Here is a 23,376-nt window from a genome sequence, read left to right on the forward strand (position 1 = left end):
CTGACACAAAACACTTGGAAGAGTAAACATTTGCCCAGAGAAACACCCAACTATGACCGTACTGTATCTAAACTCAATGCCCTAACTAATGTGGTCATTGACTTTATAGGAGAAGCCCATGATAAAAGTAGATGAATTGGATAAAGTCATACGTTTGTTGTGTGTTCGGAAATGGATTAGAGCTTCACACCACCCTGGTAGTGTAACTAATGATTCATTTTTCAATTACAAATATTCAGTTAATCAATGTGATTAATTTAGACCTTAACATGGTAGTAAAATGAGGTAATAAAGTAAAGAAAAAAATATGGTAAATGCCTTTTACAAGTTATCGGAACGCAAACAAACCTTGAGGTTACCCACTACACTACCTAGTGTAATGTTTTATGCACAAGAGAAAATGGGAGGTACGTGTTGCATACCTCCAGGAGCCTAGCCTCACAATAATCATTATTAGTTGTCTCCACCAGGCCGAAGGCATGGGGAGACTAACACCAGGCCGAAGGCATGGGGAGAGAGTATGTTTTGCACTCCGTCCGTCCGTGTGTGTGTCCGTCCGTCCGTCCGTCCTTCCGTCTGTGAACAGCTAATCTCCGGCACCGTTAACCCGGTCGATGCAACATTTTGCACACACACTCCCTGGATGCCAACGATGAACCTCTGCTCCAAAATTTCCAGAACGGCCTGTTATAGCGCCACCAGGAGGCCGCTTTGTCCAAAACAAGTTTTTGGACAGTACACCTACAGATTTTGTCCAAACATCACGCAAATTGGTACACAGTCTCTCTAGAGCCATTCAACGAAACGGGTCTTTCAGATTTCTCAGACTCTATCCTCCTCTATCAATGCTGCAAATCATGAACACATCGTGTGATTTCCGTGAAATTGTGCACGCACATTCCCACTAGGCCGAGGAAGAAATGCCACATGAAAATTTTCAACTCAGCCTCATGGTGGCGCTATAACTGTCCGAAAAGTGTTTTTACCTCTAACTGCACGGATCTGTGGATAACTTTGTATGCCAACTCCCTAGAGGCCAAAGAAAAACCTTTTCCTGGAACTTTTCACATATGCTCTTTATAGCGCCACCAGGAGGCCGACATATGTAAAACACATTTTCTAATATTACTCCTTCAGATTTTATCCAAATTTCACGCAAATCAGTACACATGCTCTTCATAGTCACGTGATCAAGACGGGTTTGTTTGATTTCTCATAATCCACCCTCATTGGCTACGATTGGCTTCTAAACTTTTCAGGAGTAGCATAGCTGATCTAAAATCAGCTGTAATTTGGAATAAAAAGGCTTTCTATCTTTTAACTGAATGCACATGCATTACACATACTGTGCATGTAATGCTCAGTATGTGTAATGCACATGCATTACACATACTGTGCATGTAATGCACATGCATTACAATGGTACTACACACGATTCATACGTCATACGTCATAAGCTGACGTAGCAGTCAGCTGACCAATTGCCGGGTTATTTAAGCTCACCTCAGTTCTTCCTGCTGTCATCCTCCCGCTGTTATTTGTCCATGTTGTTATGCGCCTGTTTTCTCCCACCGCCTCTCCAGCGCCACCAGTGGGCTCTGCTATGTGTTTGTTCCCCATGGGGGTTGTTATTGTATATCTATCTCCCTGCTCTTAATGTTTAATTGTGTTTAATTGTGCCGAGCAGGAAGAAAAAAATAATTAAATATTGGTTAAATCTATTCGGGAATTATCTGACTGAAACAGCAGCAAAACAATGTTTCAACCTTGCAGTCTTCTTCAGGTTCATTCAAAGGACAGAATAACATCAGAATAACAAAGGTGTTGACATATTTATTCCCAGCCCCACCTGGTGACCAGGGGCGGTATCAAAGATTACTCTATTTCATGATTACATGAGTACAACAATACAAAAGTTTCATGTGACATATTGTGACAATAGTTACACTTGTATTTATTTTATTTTAAATAATAAAAAAAACATATTTTTAAAACAATTTTGGAGAATGATCCGGTTGCAAAACTAATGCCAGTAAACAGCAGCAATAGTTATAATGTGTGCATCTTCTTGACGTATCTTAAGGAACAGTGCAGTCTTAGCACGTAATTAATGCAGGCTCCTATGTATTTCTAGCAGGCCTAAGTTTAGCTGTCCTGAAAGTGGGTCACTGCCATTATAAATACAAGTGCTTTCCTGACAGCTGGTCACAGAACTAGTGATGTAGGGAATCTAGGGATGTAGGAGTCTGTATTATTGTATACACATGGAGCCCATGATGTATACATTGGACGGTCCATGTGGAAACATTCCAGGTTCAAAGAGATGCTTTGGCAGTGTGTTGGGGCTTTCATTTCTCTAGATTCCTCCTCCAGACTGAAACATCAGATGTCTAGAAAGAAACTACAGCTGACTGTGTTAGGATCCTGAACCTTGTATGCCAGGGATGCCCTTCAATGGACACGAGCATAGGCAGCAGGACTTAATTTCCTTTGACTGTGCCAGGGGTGATTGTGACCTTTGGCCTGTTGGTTCAGTCTGAGTTGCGGTTGGTACAATTTGAAATTGTACACTAAGGAAGCGAATAAATAGTAAATAGATTAGTGTATACTCCAACTGTCTCATGTGGAGGCTTATTACGGTGATGATGATAATTAGTGTCATGGCATTGTTTTGTTTACGGAAGTTGAATTTGAATCTAGCCGATATAGTGGGGTGTCTGTAAGCCTACACACTCATTGTTTAAGAAGTTGTTCTTATTTTACTTAGTTGCCTCATTGACTGGTGTCCCCAGGTGTATATAGGCCTACTAGGCCCCTCCCCTTTTCCTGCTACACCAACAAAATAGCCAATCTACAAGCTCACAATGCCACGTGTAGCAAAACATTGTAGGGTTTATGTGGTTAAGTGGATTTCCAGGCACTTGAGCTCCAACTCCTTCTCTTTGTAATGCAATACATTTAAACAAGATACCAGATTTCTTGAGTTTTGGCTGGCTTCACGGAGCTGTTTTAGCTGTTTGTAAACAGTTACATGCATGTGTGTAAAAATAACTAAACATACAGATACACGTGTGGGCAATGCATATATTTTCCATTCAGTGGAATCGACATCAGAATGACAGGTTCAACGCAGTAGCAACTAGAACTGCACTCTGTCGAGTGCCTACTTGCTTGTTGCACACAAGTAGGCCATAAATGGCCTACTAGTGCGCAAGCAGAGCGTGCAAGTGCTGTAGACCGCTTTCAAATCTTAGCCTCACATATTGAATTATTAGATTTAGCTATTTGCTACGTACCTTGCTTCTGGAGGGAAAAAAGTAGTCTTTTTAAGTATGGTAAAATCTTCTATCTCTAAAGAAAATATAGTTCCATCCTTTTAGAAGTGACTAGGATCCACTTGTAGTTTCTAAAAAAAAATAAGTCATAGATATGAAAAAAATATGACTCCAAGTCTTGTCTTGTTGTCTCTAAAGCTCGTTGCCTCTAAAGCCGACGATGGTCTTTTTCGTCTATCCGGGCTTCTTACCGTCAAGTTCTTCTCCTCCAAGGCTAAAGGTCTATTTTGTCCTGGCGCAATACAAGGTCCAAACTGATCTCTTTGCACTGCACCTCTATATATTTCTATGAAATACTTTTAACATCTGTTGAAGAAAAATATGGTAATTCATTATAACCTTTTCGAAATCACACTGAAACACATCATCGTTACGTCACCATCAATTATACCCTGGCATTGGTACATATATTCATCACGTCATATGCTCATATGTCTATATATGTGTATATGTCTATATGTATGTATATGTAGTTTCTGAGTGGTTAGTGGTATAATGTGGTTACTCGGGTGCTTCATCACGTCTGCTTCCGTATGTCCCGGGCCAGCATATGACATCATATCACGTGCATTCTAAGGGACATTGGTACATATATCACGTCATGGGACATATGCTTCGTAGCATGACGGAAAACATACCTGCACGGTCAGCTTCGTGCCAGCATATGACGTCATAACATGTGCTGGCCCCGGACATACGCACCTGACTGATAACATTACTTGCACGCTCTGCTTGCGCAAGTAATAACATTATAGTGCATGCATGCATAACCACCCCCGCCCCCCAATATCTCCTTTAAGATGAGATCATTCAATTCTTTGTCTATCCAGAATATTATTTTGGTTTTTTTGTTAAAAATATAAAATGTTTAGCATAATCATCTTCAAAGTTCAAGGCACTGTTTTTTTATTGTAAACTTGGTTAAATACAAAATGAAATAAAGTCTGTTATTCTCTGATTGACCTTCATATATTTCAACATAAGAGTCTCTTCAAACGTCTTCCACTCATCGTGTGCTGTGATTGGTTCCCTGGGGAACACACCCACCCCTTTTCATTCTGCCCCTCCTTTTCCAACTTGGCAGCATCTGTCTTTTCTGCTCCCTGCCTTTCTCTTCATTTTTAAATGTCACTGTATGATGACAATGAAGGCATTCAACTACATGCAGTTCAGTCTTCTCTAAAACTAAAAATATATATATGTATAGCTGTGTGTGTGTGTGAGCACAATGTTGATTATTGCATTTGTGTACTAACTTGCTGTCAAATAACAAACAAATGTTTTTGTTACTAAACTGGTGTGTGGGACTTTGTTTGTGGATGTGCATGTGTGCGACGACTGTGTATGCATGGAGAATGTGAGTCTGGGGAAGGATAGATAAGATAGATTTTGAGAACCACTCTGTGGGTGTGTGTGTACGTGTTTGCCCCCGTGCATGTGTATTATGTATGCAACTATGTCTGATAATACATGTATATGTCTGTATGTATACATACACATACACATGTGCGTACGTGCAAGTGTGTCCGCCCAGCACACTTCTGTGCATGTGTGTCTTGAGTGCCCCAGTAGCCGAGAGAAGCTGCTTGGAATAGCCAAGCCAAGCCATGTGATTCCTCCAGGTTCTATTTCAGAGCTCTGGTCGTCAGGATGCACTTCACACATTGGCGAGAGGAAGAGTTTGCACTACGATGTATAAATTCCCTATATCTTGCTAAGCCTTCCTGATCACAAGGGGAAACTTGTGAGTGGATGTTTTATTGAGTAAGTATGCCTTTGCTGTACATATTTCTCCATGTAAGAACAGGCATTACTTGTGCAGTTGCTCTGGGGTGGGTGCATGGGTAACTTGGCATTGACTGAGATTAAAGTTATAGTGCACAAGTTTCAACAGGTTTTTCAAGCAAATTAGTCAGATAAAAAAAGTATTTTGTCATATGATCCAAGTTCATGTTCATCATATGCCTATCCTCAGGGACAGTCTGGTGGTCCCACTATGGCATTGCATAACATTAACTTGTAGAGAGAAAGTGTCATGCAAGGGTCATGTGGTTCATATGTGTTAGCTCCCATTAGCAAAGTTTTAATGTCACCAAAGCGCAGCATTATGATCCACACATGCCCTTCATGAGACTGAAGAAGACCATGCGACTCGAAACATCAGAGAGCATGTAGCTCAAAATGTCACGCTTTTCTATGACTAAAACTCATTGCTTATGGGTGTTATAAAACAGCATGTGGACTTTATGTTCCTTTTCCATGTGTTCTTTAGTGTTGGACTTTAGTGTTGTAGTGGACTTTAGTGTCGTAGTGGACTTTAGTGTTGCTCCTTGGAACTGCTCACCAGGGGATTGTGTCTAAAGGAAGCTTGCTCATGCTTTGAGTAGAACAGAAGAACACAGTAGATTGCTTTATGCATCGTGGAGGTCATGTCGGAGCAACCTAGACACTGTGGTTGACGTGCAGGTGACATAGAGAGGACCATACCAGTCTAAGTTAGACTAAGGTTTTCCCTGATGACTTAAAACATGTAATGTGTTACTGTTACTGCAGTCAGTGTATATTTTAGTACATCTCAACCTACATTTTTAAACATCATTCGTTGCTGAATACGTTGCTGAATACCTTGGAATATGGCTTGATGACAAATTTACATTAATTACCATATACTATTACTGTAGATAATCTTGTCTGTAAACTAAGGCACAAAATTGGCTTTTTTTTACAGGAACAGCTAGTTTCCCAACTCCATGTTGGAAAAGGGTTATTGAAGCAGTCTTTCTTTGTTGGACTATGGAGATGTCATCTATGGAAAAGCTGCTCCTACAAGACTTTAAAGTTGCCAATTCACCCTTTTGAAAGCCAGTATGCTATTTCATTTAAGATTGATGTATACCATATGCAGTACAGTGAGTTTTAGCTAATGTTGACAATTATGAACCAGGAATTTGTCGCTTATACATTTGTGTGTGTGTGGTGTGTGGTGTGTGTGTGTGTGTGTGTGTGTGTGTGTGTGTGTGTGTGTGTGTGTGTGTGTGTGTGTGTGTGCGTGCGTGCGTGCGTGCGTGCGTGCGTGCGTGCGTGCGTGCGGCTGTGTGCGACTGTGCGTGTGCATGTCTGTTGTGTGTGTGTGTGTGTGTGTGTGTGTGTGTGTGTGTGAGTAAATACATACATTCTTTATGTCTTCTTCATCATACTTTTTTCAGCATGCATGCATGCATAAATATTATGCTTCAATTGCGTAATACCTCACCAACACCATCTGGCAGCCAGCCATCAGCATCATACACATCATACAGTTAGTGCTTTAGTGCCTTGCTGAAGGGCATCTACAGTAGGCGGCAGCAAGGGGAACGAATTAATCCTGTCCAAAGACAGGATTTGACTTAAGTCAGCCTCTTCCGAGTCACAATCACACTGCTTCAACCTTACATTGGCTCAGGCCCACCAACACACCCCTCACCCCTAATATTTGTGCAGCCTCCTTCCTCTGGTTTTGGCAAACATGCAGGGCAGTTCAGTGCCCTCTTGGTGGGGCCAAGCCAAAATGCACTCTCCCTGCTGCTGCCAAGCCCTGCGATCAGATTTGTGCCACAGAGATAACCTGATAGCATTAATGTTTCCACAAGGAGGGGGTGGGGAAATTAAACCGTTAAAAGGTCATCGCCCATATGTTAGCTATCCCTGGTGCTTTCCCCAGAATCACGTAGTTGAGGCATGGCATGAACTCTACTCTGTTCTGTCCTGTTCTGTTCCATCATTCTCCAAGAGCACATCAATGGGTCAGGGTGTTAGGCTGACATTAAATGTCATGTCATAAGGTTTATGTTCTCATTGGCAGTTAATGCTAGTGCATGCAGTGTTTATAACCCCCCCCACCCACCCCACCATTCATCATCCATCATCTCTATGTCCTAATATCCTGCTGGTCCTTATTGCAGGGGATGAACATGAGTCCTCCACAGTATGTGAGCTCATCAGTGGGGAATGTGTGTCTGACACTGGTTAGAATACTGACCCAGAGAAACCCCTGCACAATCCACTGAGGGATTCCTCCTTACAGCTGTGTTTCAGAGGAGAGAATATGCACCCAAACTGTGCTTGCCTCTCCCCTTTGTGATGATTTAGTGTGTGTGTGTGTGTGTGTGTGTGTGTGTGTGTGTGTGTGTGTGTGTGTGTGTGTGTGTGTGTGTGTGTGTGTGTGTGTGTGTGTGTGTGTGTGTGCGTGCGTGCGTGCGTGCGTGCGTGCGTGCGTGCGTGCGTGCGTGCGTGCGTGCGTGCGTGCGTGCGTGCGTGCGTGCGTGCGTGCGTGCGTGCGTGCGTGCGTGCGTGCGTGCGTGCGTGCGTGCGTGCGTGCGTGCGTGTGATATCTAATACACCAGATGTTGTTGTGGTTGATGAAGAAGAGTCCAGAGAGAAGTGTCTGTATTAGAGATTGCATGCACCTTTGACCCTAGCCTAGGTTAATGACCAAGGTCATTAAATACCAACTTCTACCACTTCTACCATCTCAGAGCTGGGCTATAGGTGAAGACTATATATATATATAGCTGAGGGTTTCAACAATTTGGAATGCCCAAAAAGGATGCAAAAATGATTGTGCTGTCTCTGCCATAATTGGGATCCTCCACATATGGCAGAAATGTTGTTACTTACAGTATACCTCTAGAGTACTGATGCTTTATGTATGATGAAGACGTATGCCATGATTTTGTGCATGTGTGTCTGTCCATGGTAAAGTTGGAAACAAACCTACTGCCACTGTGCTAAAGACAAACCTATGCCGGTAGGGTGAGAAATATTCACATCACACTTAGTGTGCATATGTCTATGTACAAGTCTTGTGAATATTGGCAATGACAATGCTGGTCTGTCGGCCTGCCCAGCCCTTTGGTCTCAAACAAGATATTTCGCAAACTACTAGCTAAATTACCATGACATTTGGACTGTAACATTGGAGTCTAACACTGGTATTCACAGTGACACATCACTTCTTCTACTTCTTCTTCTTCTTCTTCTTATCATGCCAAGTATACAGAATATCTACTTTTCTCACACTTGGTCTGACTCATCTATTCTCTACATTATTCGTTTTTGTTATCTACTTTGTTAATATCTTCCCCTTACTAGTTTATACATTTTCTCTTGTTTTTGTGTCTGACAGCAATGCACCATTTCAAAATCCTTGTATGTACTTGGCAGTTGGCATAGTTATAAATATTAGAGACGGCACCGGAATTCCCCTCCCATCCACTTGCATGGAGCGCATGATACTCCCCTTTCACCCCTTCTTCCGGTTGGGAAAGTGGTGGGCTCATAGAATTGCATTCATGAACGCGCCGGGCCAAAAGCATGAACGAGCACCGCAAGGTGTGTGTGCGTGTGTGTGCGTGCGTGTGCGTGTGAGTCATGAACGAACACGACTCGACAGCGGCGGTACGAACGACGCACGTTCATGTTTTAGGGCCAGTTGGGCTCGAGCTGCATTGCCTACGATCGGCCAGCATGCCCATTTGGCTTCAATGCTCCTTCTCGGTGGCCAGGGCTTGGTATTTGGCCATTGAACTGATTCTGATTCCGAGAAATGTGACAAAACACCAGCAGTTCTGTTCATATCATGTTAAGCCAAACAAAGTTAAAGCTAGAACAAGGACATCAGTCAGTGTAGACAGACACTTTATTGCCCTTTTTAAAAGTCCCAGAAGGATAAGAACTTGAAGTCTAAGTAGAAAACATCTTGGATTTTGTATGTTTGGGTGCACAAGGCTAGCTTTCCTTGTTTCATTGTGTTAATTAAGTAATAGATACAGCACATAAATTAATGTCATTGTTGGCAGAATTTACATCAATATTGTACATCATTTTCATAAAAATGGAAATGCACAGTAAAATCGTATGTGCAGTTATTTCAACCAAAAAATGGCTTAGGGATGGGTGAGGATTTCATTTGAATTCTTTGTAGATATCATTTGATACAGACTTATAGCATGTTATGTAGACAGCACTATAATTGCAGCATTGTATGTAGTCATAGCACATCATAGTACATATGTATAGCATAGTATAGTATATATGTATAGTTTATATGTATAGTTTCATTATATAGATATTCCACTGTTACGTTCTTAGCTTACGGTACGCATGTTTCATGATAAATGCTTTTTATGTGATGTATTCCCATGCTTTTTTGTTCTTGCTTAATGTAAGTCGCTCTGGATTAAGAGCGTCTGCTAAATGCCTAAATTGTAAATTGTAGTCTGCAGTTTACATTAAGCCAAGGCCAATGTCATGTTTGTAGCTAGCTTGTCCATCCTTGTGTTGTGTGGTCCACTAAAGGACACTTAGGTTTCCTCTGACTTTCCCCTGGGGATTGCCTTGTGTTATGTAACTTGATTCCTGCCTTGCCCTGCCCTGCAGGTCCACTACGTGCCTGCATGCCCTGACAGTTCTTCTGGGTAACAGTGGATTTGGGCTGCATTATGCAATACTTCCTGAAACAGTTTAAAACAAGGCAGCTATGACCAAACATCTTACCCAATCTTTAAAGACTACTTTGTCGTACGATACGGCTCCTATATCTGGCATGTGACACTGTCGTATGATGGAGTATAAATATGCATGAGTGTTTACAGGTGTGTCCACTGCCTGCTCATAACCTGACAGTATATATACTGTCAGCTCATAATACTGTTTGTGTGTGTGCGTGAAAAGAGGAGTTAACGGGTAATTACGGGACCGGTATTTTGCCTGTAAACCTCAAGTTTAGCGGGCATATACATGTAATATACGGTAATATACGGGTGTGATGGTACAATTCGGGAGTTTACGGGAGTTTGTTGGAAAGTTTACCGGGAGTTTCCTGTAATATACACATCCGTATTCCAAGCTTTTTGCGCAGTGATATACACACACAAACTCACGCCAAGCCTCCGTCTAAAAGAGCTTGCAGAGTGAGTGTTACAGACTACTGCATCTTTTTAATGTTTTTTATTTTTTTGTGGCTTTCGCCTTTATTTTAATTTTTTTTATTGAGGGACAGACAGTAGGCTGACAGGAAATGGGGAGAGAGATGGGGGGAAGACATGCAGTAAAGGCCGTCGGGATCGGGAGTCGAGCCTGCGACACACTGCCAGACTGGATTACCAGCCAAGGTGCCTGGACCACTGAGCCATGGCCCAGGCCACACTACTGCATCTTTATGGAAATAAATCCTGTTTCTATTCCCATACAGTCTAAAATGTGCCTGTCTATTGTTTCATTGTTTTGTTTTTCAAGCTAAGTCACTCACTCTGAAAGTCATTATGAGTTTCACCCTCTCTAAATAATTTGAGTTAAGTTTAAAAATGCACCCATATGCTAGTTGTATAATACATGAATCAAAGGGGTGAGATAAAAGGTATGTTTGTGTGACTCTGGTAGGTTACAGACTATAAACTTGACTCAGCGTTTTAAAAAAAAATCTCATTTTAACATGAATAAAAATATACAGCCACAAGACCCAGGTAAATGTTTTGTAAATGTGCTCACAAATGTGCTCACAATTCACACAGTATAATTAACCAAATTCTCCCATATATTCTCTTTTGACCCCCAATTAGGTGTGTGTGACCTAGCCACGTGACCTCTAACCCCTCCCCTTCCAAATTGACCCCCGCCCCTCCTGCTGGTGGCCAGAGTGGGCTCCATCCATGGCCCTGGAGAAGCTGCTGGGTTTTGGCAAGCAGCTGCTGAGGGTGAAGGTGGTGAACTGTAACAGTGAGGAATCTCGCCTGTCCAGATGCCTCAACACCTTCGACCTGGTGGCACTGGGGGTAGGCAGCACGCTGGGAGCTGGCGTCTATGTGTTGGCTGGCGCCGTCGCACGAGAGAACTCGGGTAGGAGTTACTTGATTTATCCCCTTGACCGCATGAACCCTTGTGTCTCGTATTCTGGGCATGTCATAATTGTCGAGCATTCCGCGAAAATAGGCGAATTATTCCGCAAAAATAGCAGAACTACAAGCTCATAGCAGCATGTCACAATGCTTGTAGATTGGCTATTGTTCGCGAAGAGATTTGGCGAGGGACCCCGGTCAAAGAAGTATGTAGGGTTTAAGTGGTTAACCACTGTGATGGCACATTGGCATGTGAATTTCACAGTCAGTCCACATTGAGGTACATGGTGTACCTCAATGTCGACTGACTGTGAAATTCACATGCCAATGTGCACCACAGATGAACTCCAATCCATCACAACACCAGATGGTGTTTATTCTGTGTTTTGTCTTCCTAACCCTAAGTTACATTTCGCAGCAGGGTGGTGTCTCACGCCAAATATTGTGTTGCATTTGTTGCTTGATAACGTTTTTCTTTTTTTTGCCGAGTATCATCATTGTACAGCGAGGTGTAAATTAGGCTTTAATTGTCTGTCTGTCTGTCTGCTGATTAAGTTGCCTGTACACGTGCAACGCAAATTCCCATAAGGTTAAAGAAATCAATCAATCAGTACAGTTAAAGCAGACTCGTCTAGACTTGACTACATTCCTGGTATAGCTAGACAAGCCAGAGTTTTTACTGAATGCCTACTTAACGGTTGCAGTAATTTTGTTCATCGAGAGATATTAATTGGGTGGAGGAAAAATGTGTGGCTTTTTTCAGATGTCGGAAATTGCAAGGAATGGTGTGAATGTGTAATCTAACTGTGTCATTCTCTCAGCAAAATATAAAGATGCTAATAATGCTGAGTCTTGGCTTTTGGATCGGTAGGGGTCTGTCTAGAAACTGGGATGTGTGCTGCACACTTTGAAGCCGCGTGCTTTAAACGTGCTCTGAAAATGTGGTTCTCTCTCATGACATGATCTCGGTCATCTTCCAGGTCCTGCCATTGTTCTGTCCTTCCTGATCGCAGCCCTAGCCTCAGTGCTAGCCGGTCTGTGCTACGCCGAGTTCGGTGCTCGCGTCCCCAAAACCGGCTCAGCCTACCTGTACTCTTATGTGACTGTAGGAGAACTGTGGGCCTTCATCACCGGATGGAACCTCATCCTCTCCTACATCATTGGTAACGATGAACAGATGCATGGCTATAGGCGCTTATCTTTATTATAATAATAATGATTATAATTATCATTATTATTATTATATTATTACATTTTAGTCACAAATGTTTTACATACGCAGATTTATTTAGACACGCATGCACTCTTAAAAAGGTCTGACACTAATTTTGTTATATATATATATATATATATATATATATATATATATATATATTCCTTTTCTATTAAATGATTTGTTTGTGACCCTGTCAGAACATTTCATATTCCACTGGATGAGAACCCTAGCTCACTGCTTACCATATAGGGACAGAATATGCAATACATACTGTAGGTACCGAAGCGTAACCTAGATATAGATACCATAATGGAAATGCATTGTGAACTTGTAGATCGGCTATTGTTGGTGTGCGACACAATGCACAACCAAGTATAGATTATGCATAACCCACCTCGAACCCTGCATATCTCTTTCTCTGTCTGTCTGTCTATCCATCCATCCCAGGCACCTCCAGCGTGGCCCGAGCATGGAGTGCTACATTTGACGAGTTGATAGGAAAGCACATAGAGACTTTCTGCAGACAGAACATGGCTATGAAGGCCCCCGGTGTGTTGGCAGAATATCCTGACATGTTCGCTGTCCTCATCATATTCACACTCACTGGTAGGAAGAAGAAACTCTCTCTCCTCTCTCTCTCTCTCTCTCTCTCTCTCTCTCTCTCTCTCTCTCTCTCTCTCTCTCTCTCTCTCTCTCTCTCTCTCTCTCTCTCTCTCTCTCTCTCTCTCTCTCTCTCTCTCTCTCTCTCTCTCTCTCTCCGTTTCACTCTCTTGCACAGTGACATGTTGGTTTGGCCAGTCAGCTCACTGTGACCAAATGCAAAGTTTCACATGAAGGACAAACCTCTGTATGACAGACTTGTACATTTACGCATGCACATGCATGCATTCCGCACACATGCACACGTGCATGAGCACGCACGCACGCACGCACGCACGCACGCACACATACACACACAGGGGGCTGCCCTGTGGTTCGACCTCCCGTTATGGCTCGTACACACTGCCCGATATTTGCTCCGATTATGCTGTCGGGACGGGGGCCATTTTTGGCGCTTCCCCCCGATCTGACGCAAGATCGGGCTTTGATCGCAGAGGTTTTGCTCGCTGTGTGTGAATCCCTGTGTCGTACATATTGGTAGCTATATTAGCGCAATATTGCTGTTAAATAGTCTATAAAACAGGAATCAACAGTGCAGAGCAAACCTTTGGACATTGTGCGTGTGTGTGTGTGTGTGTGTGTGTGTGTGTGTGCGCGCACACATACAGAGAGAGACTGAGTTATTTAATGAAAATCAAGATTTAACGTCCTGTCTCGCTATAGCGCACGTAGGCTATACGCTATCACAAACATTTCGCCCTGTGTAGCCTGGCTATTCCTGTGTGTGTGGCGTGCACGCAGAGAGAGAGAGAGAGAGAGAGAGAGAGAGAGATGCGTCCTCCTGTGTCTCGCTCTTGTATCACGGTATCCTGCACGTGCGTGAGATGTCAAAATGAATTGGAATTAAAAACAAATGTAGCCTACAGTATATGTATCGGGACTGGATCGCATCTTGTGAACTCGTGAACTCTTGCAGTGTGTGATCCCTAGTCGGCGATCAATCGTTTAGTGTGAAAGCCACAAAGATAATATGACAGCCGATTTAAAAAAAAAGACTCTTGTAGTGTGAAATTCATAACGATCTGATGACTCGCCGACAACTTTAAAACTCCTACAGTGTGTAGGGGCCATTAGTTCGACCATGCATTAAAGGTTGGCGAACATGCGCTGCTCCCGTGCTTGCGGTTATGTTTAGGTTAGGGTTAGAGATAGGGTTTGTATAAGGTTAGTAATGGTCAAACTAACGGGAGGTCGAACCAATGCCACGCAGTCCACACACACACACACACACACACACACACACACACACACACACACACACACACACACACACACACACACACACACGTGTTGCAAATTGAATTAAACTCGTTCTCTTTCATTATCACCTCCTGGGTCTTCCTCCCTTCTCTTCACTCTCTCCATCTCTCTGTGCCCACTGCAGGGGGTGGTGTCTCTGTGCCCACTGCAGGGGGTGGTGTCTCTGTGCCCACTGCAGGGGGTGGTGTCTCTGTGCCCACTGCAGGGGGTGGTGTCTCTGTGCCCACTGCAGGGGGTGTGTGATGCCCTGCTCATGCATGCATGTGCACGGATCACAGTAACACACATGAATCACAGTAACACACATGAATCACAGCCACACGCACAAATCACTTTCACACACACTTATCTATTCTAGTTATACTGCATGCAGCTATTTTAGTGCTACTGCTCACGTAATCTTGGTGCAGTATATTTTTATAAATGTATATATTATTATTTATTTTTTTGCAGCTTTCGCCTTTATTTTATATTTTTTATAGAGGGACAGACAGTAGTCTGACAGGAAATGGGGGAGAGAGATGGGGGAGTGACATGCAGTAAAGGCCGTCGGGATCGGGAGTCGAACCCGCGCTGCCAGACTCGGGCTACGGGCCAAGGTGCCTGGACCGCGGAGCCATGGCCCAGGCCTATAAAAGTATATTTATACAAGTATAATAGTGCATCATCTTACACATAGAAATTACTTTTTTCTATTTTAGTAAAGGAAAAAAGGAGGGCCCTGGCGGTGCACAGTACTGTGCCGCCATACACTTAACATCCCATGTGACGGTATTGTATCTCACATCTCATCTCATCTCATCTCCTCTCCTCTCTCCTTCCCCCCATCTCACTGTCTCAGGTCTGCTGGCGTTTGGAGTAAAGGAATCAGCTATGGTGAACAAGGTGTTCACATGTATCAACGTCCTGGTCCTTCTGTTCATGGTGATCTCCGGCCTTGTGAAAGGCACAATGAAAAACTGGCAAATCAACCCTGATGAGATATTGTTTGCCAACGTCACCAACTCCAGCTTAAAGTGAGCTCAAGATGTATTTCTCATATCACATTTCAAAACAAAAACCTAGATGATTCCAAATCTTTGACAGCATATTAATCTTTTATTTATTTGTCAATTGACCCAACCCCTCTACTCTGTTGTGTCAGTACAACAGATCCCCTGCCATCCGCGGAGAGGTTGGGAAAGGGCGGGTTCATGCCGTTTGGTTTCACCGGTGTCCTATCAGGCGCGGCCACCTGTTTCTACGCCTTCGTGGGATTTGACTGCATTGCCACCACAGGTCAGTGTGATTGATGATTACGTTTGGGGGGCCACGCATTAGTCCAACTACGAGGCCGGTTAAGACTCACCCGTGGATTCCGCGTGCGGTTAGGGTCAGGGTTAGGGTTTGGGGATAGAGTTAAGGTGGTTGCACACTGGGCGCGTTTTTCAGCGGAAAACCGATGGAGAAACGCCGCTAAAAATCAGAAAAACGCGCTCGGTGTGTGGGGACCTTTATAGTATGGTGCTCTATGGTCGGAATATTGGGTAGTCGGATTTATAAACTTCTAGTCGGATTTATGAACTTAATGGGTGCTATGCACCCATTCAGTTTTGCCCCGTCGTATGGTGCTGTTGATGCAGAAAATGGCAGCTCTACAAGCTTGCATCGCTGTGAGCCTATAGATCATATATTTTCAGCATGCGACACCATTGTGCGACAAAGGGGTTAGAAAGAAAAACATTGCCTCTACTTCCTGTATCCCCCATTCTTGTAATTGGAGCTGTGTGGGGGGGGAATTTCTTCCTCAAGATTGTCTGAACCTCTAGGATCATTACATAAGTAGGGCAGGGCTGAAGGGAAAAAAATGGTGCCGTTTAGTGTGTTTGGCCTAAATCTGCTCCTGGCACAATGCCAGGCTGTGACGCAAATCCGAGCTGTAAATGATGATGTGTGGGGTACTCGAGAGGTAAGTAGCTCCCCTGTTTTTCCGTGCTGAAACGCCTTTCAGTTGGGAAACAAATTCTTTGTGTACCTTTCTCCCGCCATACCGCACTCCCCTGTCTCTCATTTCCTTCCACCCCTCTTTTTCCTGCATTGCAATTGGCTGAAATGATCCTAACCCAGGGCAGGTTCTGGGACTTGTGTGGGCATGTCTCGCTTACACTGAGGGAGCCCCAAGGCATTGCACATCACTATGTATGTGTTTGCGAGTGCCTGCTGCCTTGGTGTGTGTGTGTGTGTGTGTGTGTGTGTGTGTGTGTGTGTGTGTGTGTGTGTGTGTGTGTGTGTGTGTGTGTGTGTGTGTGTGTGTGTGTGTGTGTGTGTGTGTGTGTGTGTGTGTGTGTGCAGTTCACAATCGGAGGGGACACAGAAAAACATTACAACTCTCCCTCCCGTTTTTCTATTCCTATCAGTTTTTATTTTTATTTTTATTTTCTATTTTTCTGAAGTTCCTTATTCTCTCTCTCTCTCTCTCTCTGTCTCTCTCTCTCGCTCTCTCTCAGCTCCCACTTATGAGTTTTTAACAACCCCGTTCACTATAGCTGTCACCCATAAGTAGCTGTCAGTCATCATGCATAGGGGCATATAATCGAGTCCAGGCTACTACAGATAGACATACGCTGTCATCGCTGTGTGATTTGTCATTGCCGAACAAGCCCTCTGTGTTCTCAAGGAGCGCTGAACATTGCATAATCGCCTGCTGCTGAATTAATGGCTGTTTCAGTCTACTGGGAGAGTAAGAAAAATAAGCTCCTTGTTGAATCGGTTGTAAAAAATTGCACAACATGTTATCTCAGTGCATCTATTTGCAGAGTTTTGCGTGGTTGCTGAAATACAGCCAGTGTTGCCATGAAATGGGAACAATGTGTGTGACTTTGAATCTCGTCGAGCCGTCGAGTACAAACAGATGTGGCTAGAAACAACATGCACACACTTACTGTTTCTGTATTGGTGCACTGCATCATGTTATGTTTTAGATCATGCTGACCCTTAAAGTAATTTGCTGTCTAAAACAGCTACTCTTTAGGTATCTTTACGTATCACAATGGACAGTCACAATGAACATAATGATAAAATGAATACTGGAATGTAACACCCAGGATTTGATACCGCCTGGGTCTCCTGTGAACAAAACAAAGCATCTACCACTCATTCAAGGGGGAATCCCCTTCAACAGGAGAGCGCTGCCCCCTTTGATATTGGGCAGGGCTATGGCGTTGGGTTCATCCCTCTCTTGCCCCTCCCCCACAAGGAAACCTGATCCGGGTCACAGCACCAATGTAACACCCACAGGACTCGAACCCAGGTCTCCCATGTGGGAAACCAAACGTGCATCGCTTAAACAAATAGGGAATCTTCCAATGGCTTCAGGGGAGATATTATTAGGCCTGTGAGTAGGCTAGGTGTGCAACATGTAATGGAATTAATCCATTAAATTGATTATAAAAACATGATCGCTAATCAATTTTAATCAAGATAATTGATTTTTTTTGGGGGGATGAAGAATGTTTTAAAATATCAAAAATAGCCGATCAACTTGACACACGCATGGCATTTTCATTATGTATATGCGATAATACCACTTAAGTATTAAATAGGGCTTAAGTGGTTAATCAGACCAATTTACTTAGTATGATATCTCTCTATATGTATATTTTACAAATGGTCAAAAAAATACTGACGATGAAAAGACTTGTGGTGTGAATGCATGATTAAGTTGATAGGATAAAATGGATGCTTATGTTATGAACTCATGACTGAATGGATATTCATGATATGAACACTCGTGAACTCATGATATATTGGATACACACGAACTCTTAGAATAGAGGTTCATATGAACTCATTTAATGGATGGTCATATGCAATCATGATAATTGGATACATGCTCATAATGGGTGCTCATGATATGAACCCATGATATTCTGTTTGAGTAGACTATTTCAGTTATCTCAGTCATAAAAGGGTTTATTTGTTGAGATTAGGCCTGTCACAATTATTACATGTTTTCAAAAAAAAATTAAGTATACAATTATTATAATGTATTTGTATATTTAAGTTATTTCTTAGAACTGCTATGTGCCATTTTTGTTTACAAAGCCTAGAAGGCAAAAATAAATGTATTTTTAATGTTCCAATATTCAATGTCAATACTGATAGCACATTAAATCGTTATATGATGACAGCCATAATAATGGGTGCTCATGATATGAACTCATAGGGCAGTATTATGTGTGTCTTAAGTACCAGGTCTTATGACTTAACTTAAGACCTGGAGGCGTGGTCAATGCCATTTGGCTATTCCTGGTGGCCAAATGGCATTGATCACGCCTCCAGGTCTTAAGTTAAGTAATAAGACCTAGTACTTAAGACACGCATAATACTGCCCATGGTATTCTGCTTGAGTAGACTATTTCACTTCTCTCAGTTACAAAAGTGTTTACTTGTTGAGATACTACTGCATTTGTGCATTCCTGTAATCTAGCCAAACAGTGTCGTAACAACAGATCTGAAATGCAGGCAAGCTGTTGGCATTCTCTAAAATTAATAACATACAGGTCTCAGCTTGAAATGTCAACTTCCAGTTATGGACTGTTCATTATTCCAAGTATCCAAATCGGGGGCAAGTAAGGTCACTGAAGGCTGTGTGTGTGTGTGTGTGTGTGTGTGTGTGTGTGTGTGTGTGTGTGTGTGCGTGTGCGTGTGCGTGTGTGTGTGTGTGTGTGTGTGTGTGTGTGTGTGTGTGTGCGCGTGCGCATGTGTGTGTGCGCATGTGGGCCTTTGCCAACACCCACAACACACAAAGATTGAGGATTAAAAGCAAAAACATATTGCTTTTCCTGACAAATATCACAATTGCAATATAAATTGCAAAACATGTTGGCAGAGTTTACTCAACATTACTATAATGGAAGAATATGATGATCCCAGTGCGCAACTTGATTTGTCAAAGCAGCAACTCTGCACAGCTTCAGGCAGAGAACGTTTGGTTACGTTGTAACCTTTGTTCTCTGAGTGAAGAGACTATCTCTCCACCCAACATATTTCATATGTATGGGGAATGACCCCACCTCACTCGTGACGTGGATATCTCTTTAAGACACACCAGTTGTACTGGCACGCACGGCTATATAAGGCCCAGGTGTGCGTGATTACACTGGTTTACTTGATCGACACCGCTTCTGAGCGACATCAAGGTGGAGAGATAGTCTCTTCACTCAGAGAACAAAGGTTACAACGTAACCAAACGTTCTCTATCGTATCGAGACTATCTCTCCACCCAACATATTTCATATGTATGGGGAACTCTGTAAGACACCTCGAAGCAGTCCCAGAACCCCGAAGACAACACCAGTGGGCTCCGAACCAGCACATACAAAATTTTGAATTATTATCATGTATGTTCAATGTAATGTATTTACAACCCCTGGAACGGCCGGACAGCTAGACGCCATCCGCCGCCAAATGCTCAAGCGCTAGACGCCACCCAGAGCCCGGCCCCGCAAGGCACTAAGGCCAGAGACCACAGGGGTGAAGGGCCGCCCAAGCCAGCCCACCAGACACAAGGCTGGCTTGACTGGTGAAGGTGACAATGACACCCACCGCTGAGTAGCATGCGAGACCAACTCCCCGAAGGGAGCGAATGCTGCATGTTCAGCCGGTATAACCGGGTGAATGTAGACGGAGTAGACTAAGTCGCCGCTGTGCAGATCTCTGTCAGAGACGCACCTTTCCGCAGCGTCCCCAGGCGGAGTGTGCCTGCCCTCCCCTCCAGGCGGCACTGGTACTCCTGCCTGTTTGTGTGCTGGATAACCTCTGTGATCCATGCACTCTCACTTGAAGCACTCAAAGAGCTGGTCCGTTATTCTGTGGGCCTTGTGTGGCCATGACGTCCGACTCTAGTGCTCCAATAGGGCAGAGTGGGGACCGACTCCGTCTCTGCACGTCGACTGTCTGTATGACGACGGTAGGGCAGAGCTCAACCACCTGATTGAGACGTGCCCTTTTGAAAACATTGGGGAGAAAGGCCGGTTTGGGGCATAAGACTATACCATCATCCGGCATAGGCCTGCAGAGCTCAATATGGATTAACAGAGCTCGCAACTCCCCCATTTCTCCTTGCAGATGTGACGCCTGACTGCTGTCTTGAGCATGTCAGGGCACCCTCCAGGAAAATGCTCTTCTTTTCTTTGTAACGAGGTTACTGCGGTCTGCAGGGCCTGCGCTCCCGCTCAAGTCAGCCTGCCGAACACTCGGTCAGCTGACTGTTGAAGCCCTGTTCTCAGAACCAGAATCATCCTTATTGTCGCATCACAGTTTTACAAGTAAAAAGTGGATGGCCTTCGTTTTTGTGCATAGTTCCCATCGCGTTTATGCTGCGGAGCTAAGCACACACACAGTGAGAAGGGTGCTGGCTGCCACACTGATACCACCTATGGTAGAACCTGATAAATGCTGACAGCGTCGATCAAGAGGCTGTCCCACAGATCTCAGATTGGAGATCTCCCTGTGTGGAATGTGCACATGTTCCTGTTGGGGCTGGCCTGCCTGCCCACCTATATGCCTGCTGGATTGTTTCACAAGCCAATGAGTGAAGTCCAGTCTTGGAGACTATCTGCCTAAGACAGTTAGGCCCATTTAAGGCCCAGAGAAGAACACTGAGGAAGGCCCCCCTGCTTCACCACCCTGCTTAGGAGGGTGGGAAGGGTGAAAATCAAGACTGAATGGCTCACACTCCGATCAGGCCGTAGGGCAAAATGCAGGGATTGGTGCCGACAACACCTAAGCATTGCCATGTAGGAAGCGGCAGCACCCCTCACTTCTTGTGGCTGACACTGCTAACAACAAGAATGCTGTCCTGTGAGAAGCCATTGCAGCCCACATCTCCACGGGCTTAATTGGCTCATGCCGTAAAGCAGTCAGTACCACACCCCGAGGAGGGACTGCTGGCCTATTGTGTGAGGGATGAACGGTATGAGGACCAACTGGGTGACTGTTGTGTCGCCCACGAGGCGAAGCAAAAGACACAGCCCTACAGACGCGGAAGTCGCCCCAGCGACAATACGCCTGTATACTATACACTATACAGTGTATAGTGTGCTGTGTTAAACGCCAAGCCTGGCAGGGCGTAAACTGGCGCCCCCGCCAGCAATACCCCTGTATAGTGTGTTATATGGCCGTCAGATTCCTTCATTTGTTTGTTCTACATACCTACAAACGAGCTGTGTGACAGCAATCCAGAGAGGGGCGAACCACGCCAGCTCTCTAACCTGCATCCTGCAGTAGATTAATCCGGCTGCCAGAACTCGTGAGTAGTTGCTTTTCAAAATGTCTAAAAAATGCAGTTATTGTTGATAACTTGCTCTGCACTTCTGTCGAGGAGACCACGTCTTGGACTGCTCGGTGGAGATCAAAAAATCAGTGTAATCACGCACACCTGGGCCTTATATAGCCGTGCGTGCCAGTACAACTGGTGTGTCTTAAAGAGATATCCACATCACGAGTGAGGTGGGGTCATTCCCCATACATATGAAATATGTTGGGTGGAGAGATAGTCTCGATACGATAGAGAACATTCAGCCATCCTGAACCAACTCTCCCAAGACAACGTTGAGAGTTTTGATATAATATTTTTATTGATGCATATCTGTTTATGTATTTATGCAAGTCCACTGATCTTTATATTGTTGAATAAAGGGAAAGTATTTCAGCCTGGAAACCAGACGAATCTTGGAAATTAATCTTCCACACTAATATCTACGTAGTGATATTAGTCTGGAAATGCCACGGTAAATGTATTTAAGTCTGCATGTGGGTTTTATAAATATTGAACCAATGAAAAGTATTATCAAGAGTTGGAACATTGGATCCATTGGAAACGCCCATTCACACTAAATTTGTAAAACTAGTTTTACAAATTTAGTTTTGTAAAACTAGTTTTACAAATTTAGCCAAGTGGATGTCAGAGTTCACACCACGACTATAACAAATATTGGTGAACGATATAGTTATAGTTACCGTTATAAATTAGTTATAGTGCTCAGTGTGATCACAGGATATTTTGACACTATTTTTAACACTTTTGGACATACAGGGTGTCCGCCGGACAGCGACATTATGCAAGTGCACTGATCTTCATGTCCTCCTTTACACCCTTCGCCCACCAGGTGAAGAAGTAAAGAACCCTCAGAGAGCCATCCCCATTGGCATCGTGTCGTCTCTGCTCATCTGCTTCGTGGCCTATTTCGGAGTGTCTGCCGCCCTGACCCTCATGATGCCGTACTACCTGCTGGACGCCAACAGTCCTCTGCCTGTAGCTTTCAAGTATGTAGGCTGGGAGGGGGCCACATACGCTGTGGCTGTAGGCTCACTCTGTGCACTGTCTACCAGGTAAGCACTTACACACCTACTGGCGTACACTACTAAACATCTAATCATGTCGACCTCAGACTACATGACCATCAGTCGTATATGACATATTATCTTTGGCGTATGACTCCATATTTGGGTTTGGGAAAGGTTTCAGCCCTGTTGACTTCCATTATAACATTTAAGTTAAATATTTCACTATAAAAAGTTAAGTATAAATCATAGATGGAAAAAGTGGAGGCACATTAGTTCTGTGGCCTACTGGCAGTGTGCACAAAAAATGTGGCACCGAACGCTCCAGCACTAGCTAGACATTAGCTCTGGGCACACAGACAGACTCCTGCAGAGTCACCTCAGTGTTCATTTAACTCTGAAAGTGTACACGGTTCCATTTGCTTCCATTTGTATACTCCCCAAAGTTACAGATGTGTGTATACACGCATACTGTAGCTATGTCATCCAGTATAGGCATGCATGCATTGCACATACATGTACTACTCACTCACTGTATATGCACATGCAAATGTGTATATACATGTGGTGTCGTGACACATAGACCTGTATCCCCAGGCAACCACACGTGTGTGTGTGTGTGTGTGTGTGTGTGTGTGTGTGTGTGTGTGTGTGTGTGTGTGTGTGTGTGTGTGTGTGTGTGTGTGTGTGTGTGTGTGTGTGTGCG

At 43.8% G+C, this 23,376-nt stretch overlaps 1 protein-coding gene across 2 annotated transcripts in view; it reads left to right on the forward strand.

Annotated features, from left to right (window-relative positions):
• The window catches only part of slc7a1a (solute carrier family 7 member 1a), a 40,311-nt gene that overhangs the window by 3,116 nt on the left and 13,819 nt on the right, over positions 1 to 23,376 (forward strand). Inside the window, exons 1-7 of one of the 2 annotated variants that reach the window (XM_079508682.1) lie at positions 4,963 to 5,099; positions 10,934 to 11,210; positions 12,190 to 12,372; positions 12,873 to 13,031; positions 15,187 to 15,361; positions 15,490 to 15,623; positions 22,496 to 22,718. In XM_079508682.1, coding sequence (XP_079364808.1) covers positions 11,024 to 11,210; positions 12,190 to 12,372; positions 12,873 to 13,031; positions 15,187 to 15,361; positions 15,490 to 15,623; positions 22,496 to 22,718 — 1,061 coding nt within the window. In that variant the 5' untranslated portion in view covers positions 4,963 to 5,099; positions 10,934 to 11,023. Of the gene's footprint in view, positions 1 to 4,962; positions 5,100 to 10,933; positions 11,211 to 12,189; positions 12,373 to 12,872; positions 13,032 to 15,186; positions 15,362 to 15,489; positions 15,624 to 22,495; positions 22,719 to 23,376 lie in introns of those variants that run through there. The other variant, XM_079508683.1, reaches the window with a different exon arrangement.

The sequence above is a fragment of the Electrona antarctica genome, assembly GCF_951216825.1.
Source record: "Electrona antarctica genome assembly, chromosome: 8".
NCBI lineage: Eukaryota > Metazoa > Chordata > Actinopteri > Myctophiformes > Myctophidae > Electrona > Electrona antarctica.